General features: G+C 40.7%; 1 protein-coding gene across 3 annotated transcripts in view; it reads right to left on the reverse strand.

The window, feature by feature from the left end:
- FAT3 (FAT atypical cadherin 3) overlaps positions 1-13,450 on the reverse strand; it is a 658,207-nt gene that overhangs the window by 126,264 nt on the left and 518,493 nt on the right. For 2 of the 3 annotated variants that reach the window (XM_019663735.1, XM_019663734.1), the window contains exons 5-6: positions 11,206-11,520; positions 8,549-8,759 (exon numbers count right to left, since the gene is read on the reverse strand). In XM_019663735.1, coding sequence (XP_019519280.1) covers positions 8,549-8,759; positions 11,206-11,520 — 526 coding nt within the window. Of the gene's footprint in view, positions 1-8,065; positions 8,135-8,548; positions 8,760-11,205; positions 11,521-13,450 lie in introns of all 3 variants that reach the window. The other variant, XM_019663733.1, reaches the window with a different exon arrangement.

Below are 13,450 nucleotides of genomic sequence, written 5' to 3' on the forward strand. Positions count from 1 at the left end.
CGAATTTTATTCATCTTTTGTTACCGGCATATATTGAGTGTTATAATTTTAATACAGTTTTTTTCCTTTCTTAAAATGTACATATACTTTTTGGCACCCTCTGTATATTTCAAATACTTATTGCTTGCAGCTGTCATATACACTTCAGATGATTTAATTGCTAGAGAGAACATAATTGCCCTTGACATTTAATTAACGTTATAGAGATACAGGGGTACCAGAGAATTGCTTGGAGATGATATACTTTTCAAAAATTTCTCCTAAAAAGAGATGCAACTTCCAATTAATATCTTTAACTGATTTACTGAGGAGGACTCAATGTTAATTCTAAAAAAAAAATCTTTTGATGAATCGAGTAGGGAGAAAGGGGAAGAAATCTTGGCTGAAAAGGAAAGCAAGCCTTAGGTCACTATATTTTTCAAAGGGAATGTTTCATGTTGATAACCACATAAAACAAAATGTAAGGCTGATTCAAGTGTCTTGAAAAACCATCTTAATGAGCAAAAAAAAAAATCATTTGCTATGAAGTGGTACCTTCTGAAAAAACTTGGTCATACAAACTTTCAAAGAAATAAGATTGTCTCAGACCTGTGTTAGAAAAAAAGATGTGAGTGCAACTTCTCAAGACATTTCTGGTGGGTATGAAATCATATTTCGAGTCACATTTAAAATAATTTTTAAAATGTTTTCCTGACCAAGATGTTTACAATTACCCTTGGTTTCACTTTCAACCATGGTTCAAAAATGCTAAATGGAAAATTCCAGAAATAAACAATTCAAAAGTTTTAAATTGCTTGTCACTCTGAGTAGCTTGATTAGATCTTGAACTGTCCCTCTCCCTCCCACCTGGGTCATGAATCATTCCTTGGTCCAGCACACTCACACTGCATATGCTCCCGGCCTGTTAGTCACTTAGTAGCCATCTTGGTTATCATATCAGCTGTTGTGGTATCAAAGTGATTGTGTTCAAGTAACCCTTGTTTTACTTAATAATGACCCCAAGCTCAAGACTAGTGATGTTGGCAATTCAGATATGCCAAAGAGAAGCCAGAAAGTGCTTCCTTTAAGTGAAAAGGTGAAAGTTCTCAACTTAAAGAAAGAAGAAAAACATTCTTATGCTGAGGTTGCTAGGATCTATGATAAGAAAGAATCTTCTATTAGTGAAATTGTGAAGAAGGAAAAATAAATTTGTGCTACTTTTGCAGTCTCACCTCAAACTGCAAAAATTATGGCCACAATGCATAATAAATGCTTAGTTAAGATGGAAAAGGCATTCAATTTGTGGGTGGGAGACATGAACAGAAAACATGTTCTGATTGATAGCAATGAGTTGTGCCAGGATGCGTTGAGCCTATATGAAGATGTTAGCAAGGGATCGATCCCCTGAAACGAGTGACATCAAACCATTTACTGCAAGCAAGAATCAGTTATACAGTTTCAGGACTAGGTCTGGACTGAAAAATATAAAAATTACTGGGGAGACCACATTTACATAACTTTTATTTCAGTACATTGTTATAATTACTCTATTTTATAATTACTTATTGTTGTGAATCTCTTACTGTGCCTAATGTATAAATTAAACTTTCTTATAGGTATGTATGTATAAGAAATAAACAGTATAGATAGGACATGGTACTATCCATGCTTCCAGCCATCCACTGAGGGTGTTGAATCATATCCTTGGGGGATGAGGGGGAACTACTGTACTTTCTTAAATCTGAGTACCCCAATTGTTTTGGGGATTGGGGGTGGGGAAAGAAGTCATCTTTCAACCTCAATTATTTGAAAAGGTATAAATGTGTAGGAAAAATAGAAATTATGCAAATTATAAAACCTTGGTTTGCTCCAATTTAAAGGTGAATAAACATGAAATTTAGAAAACACCCAAGCAAAGATTTCCAGTGTCAGTTCAAATGGGGCAATCCTACAATATATGTTCTTCCTCAACTGCCTGAGGCTCACATTCTCCTCGGGGCCCTATGCAGAAATACATAATCATTTCATATGCTTAGTGGCATAAAATTGACATATTTTACATATGGCATATAGGTTGTGTGCTTTCTTATTAGGTATTTTTCATATCAAATAACACTTTTGACTACTTTTAAGGTTGTAATTTTTTTAGTTATTTCTCTTCCTGGTGTGTGTGTGTGTATGTGTATGTGTATGTGTGTGTATCTCCTTTATTCACCTTTACTGTTTCAAATATTTGATCGAGAACAGAAACCTTTAAAGGGGTCAGGGAGACAGACAAACAGAAAGCAGATCAAGGAACATTTGAGAGAGCTTGTGAAGTATCTCAGTCCATCAAGGTGGCTAACAGCCACTGATAATCACTTCCAGGGCATTTGTTCCTAGTTAAATCAAGATTTCATGTAAAACAAAGTTCCCAAAAATCTATTCTGAGTTTTAAAACAAATTTCTGACAAGGGACACAGAACCCAGACCAACAGTTCACCATCAACCATCATGCAATTTAATAACCTACCACTTAAGCATCCCGTTTCATAAACGACTCTGTATCTTTACCCCAGGGCTCATTTTTCAGGCTCCCTTTAGCCTGAAAGTTGATTTCATTTCATAGGAAACCATGTCCAATTCATCTGGGGTGAGACTATCAAATGGAAGGAGTCCATTTTCACTAGCAGCATTCCGTTTAAACAAGATGTGCTTCCTCAGAGCCAGTAACACAACATGCAAAGCCAGAGTGTGCTGGTGCAGCAGCGTTAGGCTAAACAAAAGGTGGGAGAAGGGAGGACACAGCCCAGCTGGTCTGCGTTTCAACCAAGTGGGAAATTCGGAAAGTCACAGCCTGAGTGTTGCTGCGCGGGTGTGAGGCAGAGATGGTTAAAAGCGAGGTTGTGAACAGCCCACATAACAGATAATTCATGTCGGGGACATGTCTCGATGACTATTTTTGGTCAAGATGGGTGTAATAAACAAAGAATAGAGGAGGCATCTTGGGTTTCTACAGGACTCTAAAGTAAAACCTAGCAAGTCAGAATGTCCTAATAAAGCTTTTAAAAATGGGGCAAGAATGCAACTATTTTGAGCCAGCAGCTACTACTTGAATGTGCTGGGCAACAAAGTGTGGACTACAACTAATCAAGCTTTTTTCTAAAGAAGGGCACAAAACATCACCATCTCTCCATGCTGAGATCCAACGGTGAACGTCATACTGCTTTGCATTTAGAGAAGCTTCCAGGTCCCTCCCCTAGCATATGATTCCATTCGACTCTATGTGTAATTGTAAAAATACCAACAAAAATCTAGTAGTCACCAGGGGGATGTGTTATGTGAGCAGCTTCCAAAACATGGAGCTGCTGAATCTCAATGAATTCAGGGAATCGTTCACAAGCTGTTCATTCAAGTTCTGCTTGTACACTGAACTTCAGGAAAAATGCTAAACACCAGTTACAGTTTGATCATGAATAATTTTCTGCCTTGGAATGAAGCAAGCACAGTACGGGGCTGAAAAGGATATTTATATGGAAGGCATCCGACCTAGGGTGGAAGTCAGGAAACAAGTGTTAGGAAGGGAAATCCCTTAGAATCTGGTTTATAATTCATTTTCTTAAAACAAGGAATACACAAAGTACTGTTTAGGCTTTTTACTGTTTTCCTAAAATCTCTTCAGGTGTCCTCCTATGGGCAGTATTGTTGCTACGGAGAAAAGAGATGACTGTTTGGGATCAAATTAGGGGCAGAGTGAAGAGCAGAAGAAATGAAGTGTTTGATGTCAATTGAATGGCTTTGAACAAGTATGACCCTGATGGAGAAATATCTATATTAGAAATGGCACACAGACATGGATTCTCTCAGGAGGGTTGGGTAAGAATTTTGTGATGAAGAAATATGACCATTTGGTTAGAAAAGTCCAAGCTCTGATCAGAGAACAGGGCCGCTGCTAGTGCTCTCAAGGAGTATAACTTGTCCACTTGATCCAACCCTAATAAGGGAGGGCTCCATTGGGGACAAGGTTCAAGGAGGACAGGTGCTAGCTTATGAGACAGAAGCATCTAAAAACCCAGTCTTCAGGAATCTATGACAAACTAAGGATCAAGGCAGTCTTTATTTTCCTGCAACACAGAAAGGTATTTGAGCTGGAGTTGGACCTATGCACTTGCTCACACCATCAGAGAATTATTTCCAAAGAACAGCTTTTCTCCTCTCTATACATTGGGCAAGGCAAATTAATGAAAATATTTTAATCATTTACTATCTACAAAAAAAACATTTTCTAACTTAAGTCAGGCATAAAGCTAGAAAATTGCGTAGCAACATCCCCCATCAAGCTGTGAGTAAAGAGGAATTATTTGAAGAGTGTACTCACGGTGATCTTGACAATACAAATATTTGCAGTTGGGATACGGACATGGGGACTGAACTGTGAATCACAGTGCGTGCACATTATAGGGTATGTAAACCAAGGGGCTGCTGAGTTGAAATCATAGTCTCCTGAGAAGTGTGAAGATATGTGATAAAGCCACAAAGAATTATGGGTTAATTTTTGTTCCCTTCATTTTTTTCCCTTTTAGCACAGAGAAGAAACATGCTGTGCGTCAGGCTGTTTAAACATAGACCAGATGAACTTTATTATGTTTCCTTTTAATAACAGCTTTCTTAACTAGCTTACAAGTTGGGCTTCTGTTTGTGGAGTCTAAGGAGAGTCTAGCTATAAAGCATCTTATAAGCAGTGGTTTCTTTAGAGGCACAAGAAAGTGCCTGGCAGATCCTGGGTGCAGGAGTCTAGAGTCTAAGCTTGGGAACAAAATCTTGTTCGCCACGCAGTTTTTGGGAATTCATATTATGTTGGGGTGGGGGTGGGGGGAAGGAATGCAAATAAACAAGAATCGGGTAGATTTGTAAATATAGAAACGAGGAGAGAATACTCTCAGGGGAAAAAGGGTGCTGAAACACTATTTCTGTTCACTTAATGAGAATTCATCAGTTATAGCATTTATAAGCTGAATGTGCGAGGCCAGGATGTTGTATTCTCTATGACCCTGAGGGTCAGGATAGATGTCTGAATACACTAGGTCTATCATGGAATCAAGCTTTGACTCCTCTTGGAAAGGTCATAGAGTGCTTACCTAGGAAAGACCTACACTTAAACCTGAGATCTCATTTCAAATCTATGTTAGTATTGTATGCCTCGCATCTATCCTTAGCATCCCAACTAGTACACTGCTATGTTTCTTATACATTGTTCCCTCTCTTTTCCCTCTATGTGAGCTTGGCCAGGAAAGGTGCTTAGGTAAGAAAGAAGGGAAGAGAGAGGAAAGTTTCAATGGCCAAGGATAAATAAGCAAGAAACCTTAAAAGTGAGAATGAAACATCTGAATATGATAAAGAAAACAATAGGTGTTTAGAGAACGGGAAAGATGTTGTCAGCAGATAGAAAAAAAATGACTGTTAGATTGGAAAGGATTCTCAAAAGGGGGATTTGGTGCAAGAGGGGCCATATCGATTCTGAAAGCAATCAGCACCTGGGGAGAAGATTTTACTTTTGTGGTGAAATAGAAAGTGCTGTTTCAAGATGTTGGCTAGATGTGGGGACGGAAATAAAATCATGTTCTGTTTGGGCATGCAGCTGAGTAAGTTCCATTTATAGGAGAAGCCTGGCTAGATGTTACCAGATCTACAATGAAACCTCTGTGATGGTAGCATCACAGACCAGAGGAAAACCCTGTAGGTTTCCATTAAAACAGCTACATGGTGCACTGAGTTCTATAGAAAGAGTATAGCATTTAGAAACACAAAGATGGAGAAACATGAAAACCAATACCATGTTTTTGATAATGATTCCCAGATTTATATTTGAATCAGCCTTAGGGACTCCTTCCAGGTAGGGCTCTCATCTGTAAACTGATCCCCTTCTCTTGGACCAGTTCTTATTTTGTCAAAGATGCGACAGTTGATATGGCTGGGAATACAATGAAGGTCACGCTGACTCTGAGTTGGTCACAGGAGGCATCAGTAGGTCTAATACATTGGCTACCTGGGCCATCTCCACTGGTCACCATTGTTTATTTCACTCACCCTGGGTAGATTACAGCAAAAGCATTGGCGAAAGGAATGAGGAGACAAAGGCCTTGGCCTTCAGGGTTAAGAATGGAGATAGGATAAACATGAATGAAAATATACAGTAGCACTAATAATGCTGACATGGAAACATTCAAGTAAGGTTACATGCAGCACTACTAGGCATGCTTACCTATATACAATCATGCACACATACACACACACACACACACACACACACATGCAGACAGGGATGCTGAGGAATTGCAAAATTGACTTGGCTAACGGGTCAGATGGCTGGTCAGACTAAGCATCAGAGAAAGACATGCTTGCAGAATCTTTGAAGAAGAGTACAAGCCAGCGCATCCCGGGGTGGGCAGGGAAGGTAGTGGGGTGTGCTGTGGGTCAGGAGGTTGCATGTGTAGACCATGCAATGGGGAGCAGCAGTGCTGTCAGGCTGCAGAGATGCTTCCAAACTGGAGTGTCAGGAGAGGAGGGAGATAAACTGGTGGCTGATGAGAAAGGGCAACTAACTCCTCCGATATAGCTCAGCACAGCACACCAGGAGCCCTGTTGCTTGCTGGGTTTTGACGGTACTCTCCTATGGGCTATTTAAAGGAAGTCACTATCTCACATGCCCCTGGAGGCTGGGCACCAAGGACACATGTTGATACTCAAGTGCATTTTTGTGGCTCTGACTGGGGGTGGTGGTGAAGGAATCACCAAAGATGATAGCACAGACAACCAGGCGATGGATGCATATATGCAACCCTTAATTTCACTCAGAAAGAAGCTGCACCAGATAATAAGTTAATGAGCTAAAAATGACTGAGAAGATACAGAAGCAGAGACCTCTTTCATGGATCAGAGGAGGTTCCACTTCAAGTGCATTAAGTGGAGATGAAGAAGGAGTTGAAAGCTTAGGATGAGGGTGGCCATGTTCAAGATGGTGTGATTAATGCCAATTAAGTAAAACAAGGACATTCTACCATAGTTCCCCAAAATGAAATACGTAGGAAACAAGCCCTTTCTTTTTGGGAGTTCAGAGGACCCTCCACTGAGGTTTGATTGGGGGCCATGGGGTATTCTTTTTCTGTGCCTTATTAAAACAGATGTGGAATATTCTAAATGCTTTCCCCAGACCCAGCCATTCTGGGGAAGAGAGGCAGGCTCCTGCCCATCCTCTCCAGGCTGTGACATGTGGAAGGAAATGATTCCCCCAGACCAGCAATCTGGATTCCCCGCCTCCCATGGAGAACCGTGGGAAGTCAGCTCCAGCTCAGCCAGCATCAGCTCCAGGGCTGGCTCACTCTCCCCTCTCTCCTCTTAGCAACAGCCTGTTTGGCTTCCTGGTCCTCAGCACTTGTTTCCTCTCCACCGCCTCTCCCTGCCGGTTAGTTGAGGGCAGTAGTGCTGTTTTGCCCTCTCCTTTTGCAGCCTGGCGTGCTTGCTTGCTTTCTTTCAAGGAATTTAGAGGTTGGCTCCCAAGGTCTGTCCTGCACGCTTCCATCTGTTTCTCTATTCAGCTCTTGAGGGAAGCTCTCACTGGCTATATATCCAGGTTCCATTTCCTGCCCTTCCTTTTGTGGACAACAGCCAGGGAACTCTTCCTGGTGGTTTTTTTGTTTTTGTTTTTGTTTTTGTCTAGGAATGGCACTCCTACTGCAAAACAGAGGAGTTGGGATATATTTTAATTTATTTTTCAATTGGAAAACGCCCAGTTAAATATACCAACCTACAAAAAGATGAAAACAAAACAACAAAAAACCCACATACCTCAAAGCAAAGAAAAAATTTAAAAATAAATCAACCCTCCTTCCCCCCACCCCTCCAAATCCAAAACCCATCAACCTCAGAACAAAAGAGTCACCGGATACCAGTAATGCAATAGCTGTTAGAGGCATGTATGAAATCTTTGGGCTGCACTTCAGCCTGTCACAGGCAGTTATGAAAGATGTAATTTAATTTGCTTAAAAAAAAACTGTAAAAGGCAGATTGGATAGCTGTATTTTAGCAAATGTGTTTGCACTAAGGGTACCTTCTGTTGAACAGTTCTGCCCACAAGCTGTCTGTAGAATATAGAACATCTCTCGAGCATGCTTGCCACCTTGAAGCAGGGCAGTCGGGAGCAGAAAAAAAAAAAGAACAGAATGCAGAAAAAAGGTGAAGAAAAAGAGAAAAATGAAGGACAGCAAGTCTAGTACCATCAATACATTTAGAAATGAGATTAGCCAAGTGTGACAATAGGATTTAAATGACACACAGAAAGACATTAAGATTGCAGTAAATAACGTACTATGGAAAATCCAGCCAGAGAGCACTTTCTGTTCAGCTTAGCTACAGAGTCAGAACAAAAGCACAGGTCTAGAATTCATTTTACTGGCTCTTTTGCATTCCAGCACTATACATATTTTAATTAGCACTAATCATTAGTGGGGTTTTTGTTTTTGTTTTTGTTTTTGCTAGTTGCTCCAGTCAATGATTGCATTGCCCGATACAATTCTGGAGGACTCCAACTTACCAACTATGTCAAACCATAGAGGGGTGTTAGCTGGCTGCACAGACACCACTCCCACAATCTCAGTGACTCTATCACTTTCCATGACTGTGAAGTTATAAAATGGCTCATCGAAGGTCAGCGGTATAGGCGAAGGGGGTGGTTTCTTAATCCATTCAATGTGGAGGCGGGCCGTGGAGGACTTCTGTGGGCGTCCGTTGTCCACCGCCTTTATCTACCCACACACAGAGAGAACACAAAAAGATGTCTTAGAACTAGGATCCTGGTCACTTGGATGTTGTTAGGTTGGGAGTCCATCCTCATCACAGCATCAGCAAAGGGAAGAGAACGGAGATCTGGGGAGAATGAGCCCAGAAACTAGAGGGAAGACAAGTCGGTCACATGGGGGCTCCACACCACATTTACCAAATGGTGATTTTGACCACCGTCAACTTTACGGATGTGTAAAAAATTGAATAACAAACGTTGCACTTAACAATTTCTAGTGTTTTATAGTCATGAGTGATAGTTACGGTACATGATTAGAATAGCTAATTTGATTCCTTATACCTCTGAGGGTGATTCTTGAAAGGGAATAAAGTTCATTATGAATCACTACTTAACTGTGAATGCAGTGTGTATGCACAGAAGTGTGTGTGTGTGTGTGTGTGTGTGTGTGTGTGTGTGTGTGTGTGTGTGTGTGGTCATGTTTTACAGCTCCTTCCTTCTGCTTTATTCTGGAACATTCCACTCACATAGAATCTGGAAGAGTAATGGGACTGACGTGGGAAAGGCAGCAGGCTTGCACATTTCAGCTATGCCAATGGAAGGGGTGAAGGAGAACTCTCTTGGTGAAAGCACTCCTGAAGGTAGTGGGTGAGGGAGGGTGTTACTGATTCTTCTGTACAGTCTGATGTAAAAGCTGAGGAAAGTATGTCTCCTTGCCCCGGTGTGCATGGTTAACTGCTATGGTATCCTGGAATTAAATGGGGGAAGGGAGCAGTTAAGTCCAGTAAGCAGACACTGCTGACAGAAAACAAAACAAAATAAATAAATAAATAAATAAAGGATGTTAAAATATTACATTAAAAATTAACATTTATAAGTGCATGGCTAATAGTTACAGCCTTTAAAAACAGTGAAAACTTATAGCTCCTTAACGCTATGTGTTCATGGAGGATCACTTTGCCCGGGAAAATTCCTGTGAGATGGAGGACCCTTGAAGATAGATGTCTTAGGTCAGGTCTCCTAGGAGCAGAGCCTGAGACAGGGATTTGAGTCTAAATATTTTTTGGTTTTTGTTTGGGGGGGTAGCGAGGGGTAGAGGGGGCAGAAGTATTCTCAGGACAAAGGAAGTAAAGGAAGCAGGACAGATGGGGAAGATGCTAAGCAAGAATGTGGTCTCAGCTAAAATCTAAGCTCAGCCTGATCCCACAGGGAGCTTGGAGTCATTAAGTACAACGCAGAGTTGGGTCCACCTGGAGGCAAAGGGTTGAATTTTTGTGTTTGGTGTCAGTCAGTGGCTGGCTGTGGCCTGCTGGGCTGGGATGGGAGTGTGGAACCTCTTAGGCCAAGAAGTTCAGTCAAGGATGACTCTCTGGAGAAGAGGGCAGCTATGAGCCCTTAGCAGCCGACACTCACAGCAGTGGGGCGATAGCTGCACCACCCTGGTAAAGGGGATCTCGGTGGAGCACCAAGAGTATCTATACAGTCCATCTGTTCCTCAAAGATTCCCATTGGCAAATCTCACACAGCTACAATAGCACACATTACAGCAGAGCTTTTGGTGGGAGAAACAGGGCTAGATTTTAATCTTCTTTTCTATGCCCACTATTCTGGATACTTTACTGAGAAAGTAAAAGAACCCAAGTCCAGACCATTGGCGTGAAAAGATAAATCAAGGGTCAAAGACCATCCTTTACAATAATAAAGGTCTGACTGTACACAGCAGAGAAGGCTGAGGACTAAGAAGAATGGCACATGGCACTAATTCTTGACATTTACTGGGACCCTGGAAAGTGCCCATCACTTGTAAGAATGACCAGTCCTCTTTCTGGCATAGGCATTACATGTTTAATGTGGTTGGGGGATGGCGGGGGGCAGACTGGGACCTTAGATATGGGAGTTTAAGTCTCTATTTGAGATGGAGTTCATGTTTGTTTCTATTTTTAATTTTCTGACAACAAAAAATTTAGTCACTTTTTACTTAATTTTTTTTTCACTTTTTACAGAATAAGCACAGCTCTGATTTATGTTTCAAAATTCACACAGCTAAATTCATGTTCTATCACACTGTCAGCAATTACAAGAGTTGTGTTCTTTGGGAAGTCTTGGAGACACGTTGCGTGATGTTGAATGGTTAGCGGGATATGTCACTCTGCTCTTCCCCTACTCACAGTTGATATCTATGTGCAGTGCCCTGAAAGGGTTTAGGGCCAAAGGAAGTGTGGTTGAGTATCTGATGGAGCAGGCTATGGACTGCGAAAGGGGGTTTGCTGATAGGACACAACCAAATGAAATAGTATCATTATTTAGGAATACCACTGAAATAGAAGGTAGCCTTCCACTGTGTGTGGCTGTACTTTTTACTCTCAAAATTTATTGTTCAAAGGAATATACATGAATAAGGAAGTATGTAACTCTCTCCCCCCGATTAATATGGAGGTTCAGAAAAAACTTACCGTTAGGATGTCATAACTCCCTGCTGTAAATTGCTTTCTGGAAGAAACCATGCCGGTTTTAGGGTCAATGAAGAACTTTCCGTCATCATTCCCATCTGTGATGCTGTAGGAGATTTCTGCGTTGGGGCCCTCATCTCTATCAAATGCAAAAGCCCTGTAAATGGGTTCTCCCCTCTTTTTCCGGTCACGTTCCGGCAGCTTGATCTGGTAGACTTTCTCTGGGAACTGGGGCTTGTTGTCATTTTCATCCAGAACCTGAACCACCACCCAAATGGTTGACTGTTTCGGAGAGGAACCGCCATCTGTCACAGTCACCTGAGATTTGAAAGAGAAAGCATTTTACATTCAGAACGGAGAAGAACTTTTCTTGCCACTCCTTCCTATGATATCCCACAAAAGATCTGTTCTGTGCTTTATACCATCTCAACTTTTCTTATTCCTGTCGTTCATGTCAAATGCATAATTTTCATAATTCATCCATAAAATCAGGGGGAATGACCCAAAGCCAATAATGGGAATCTTGCTGCAAGGGTAGAAGGGAGACGAGGTTCTCATTGTGATGTGGAGTGGAGAGGGAGAAGAAATAGGAATGACTTTACAAAATGTGCCAACTTCTATAGACTTGGTGGACCTAAAATATACTGCCCTCAATCGACGCAAAATACCAATATACCCTTTATTATATGTTAAGCCATGGGTATTTCTTCTAATCCTTGGACAACTCTATTACCATACAAATTGTTTCAATATTCATTTTATTTTCTTTCTTTTCCATCTTCATGTAAAGTTTGTGATTTTTACATTGTTAATGAACAAAAGAAAAACTGTGATATACACGTCACAATTTTGATGGCTGGTTAGAACTACATTTGACAGTTAAAATACAGTAAGTCCCCGACTTATGAATGAGTTCTGTTCCGGGAGAACATTCATAAGTCAGATTCATTCATAAGTCCGACAAAGTGAGTCTTATACACCTTTGACACAAATATACAATGTAAAGCCAATGGCTGAACGGTTCATGTTGTAAGAATGAGCGACATCTACCATCTTTTCACCTCGGTCCAATCTCTCAATTATTTTCACTTTTGTTTCCATGGTTATTGCTTTGTGCTTCCTAGCAGTCCCCCCCCCCACATCACCACTGCTTTTCCTCTTGCTTCCGGACATCCCGGGCTCTGATTGAGCACTGTACTACTGTACACTATCGCACTGTACAGTAAGCATACAGCAGCACAACTGTGACAATTTCCAGCAAACAAGTGTATTACTTTCGCGATTTGTTTGCATCTACGAATGTTCCTAATGTGAGGTCCGTTTGAATCTGTGAAAGTTCGCAACTCGAATGTTCATAAGTTGGGGACTTACTGTATGTTTTTAACAGTCACAAAATTTTTTTCCTCTCTGGAATATGGGAGGGGGATGAACACCTCTTCCCATATCTCTGACATACTATTCTTATGTATGTCTGAAAATTGAGAGGCGAGAAATGAAGAACTCTCATATAAAGAGTTTGCATGGCAGATATAAAAAGTCTTTGAGTCTTAGTGTGAATAATCTTCTTCACAGTGATGATCATTACTATCATATTAATATTTAACATGTGGATGGTGACACTGTATATAAAGCACACTTCTGTGCATTATCCCATTTACTTTCCAAAACACCCTCTTCAATAAGTGGAGCAGGTTTATTTATTCCCATTCTACAGATGAGAAAACAGATGCACAGAGGTCCCATTGTTACTAAGTGCTGAAGCCAAATATTGAACTTTTGGCAATTCTGCTTAACAAAACCTGGAAGAACCTATATTTAATCTTTAAATCACGTCCTGGAATTAGACAGCTTATTACCTTAAAATAAGTATTTGGAGATTGGAAGGACATGAAGATACACTTGGCATCAATAGGAGAAAACCAAAGGTGAATTATACTCAGTCATCCAATTTTTCTCCTAATAAAGCAACCTGACAGGAATAACAGAAAAAGGCCAAAAATTTAGGAAAATAAATTAAAGGCCTTTTGGAAAATGAAAGTGCAATCCAGTTTATTTTCTCTTACAAGCTGCCTAGGAGGATAGCCTTAATAGTTTTAAGATAAATTTTCAGAGGCGTTCTTGCTTCCTTTGAAAAGTCAATCAAGTTTCCTTCCAAGGTTATTTTCCCAAGTGGTTTGTTATGTTTCACAAAAGAAACACGTCAGGGCCAATATGTGCCAAGGCTGGCTTTTGACTCTTGAGCTAATTC

The sequence above is a fragment of the Hipposideros armiger genome, unplaced genomic scaffold (assembly GCF_001890085.2).
Source record: "Hipposideros armiger isolate ML-2016 unplaced genomic scaffold, ASM189008v1 scaffold_402, whole genome shotgun sequence".
Classification (NCBI taxonomy): Eukaryota; Metazoa; Chordata; class Mammalia; order Chiroptera; family Hipposideridae; genus Hipposideros; species Hipposideros armiger.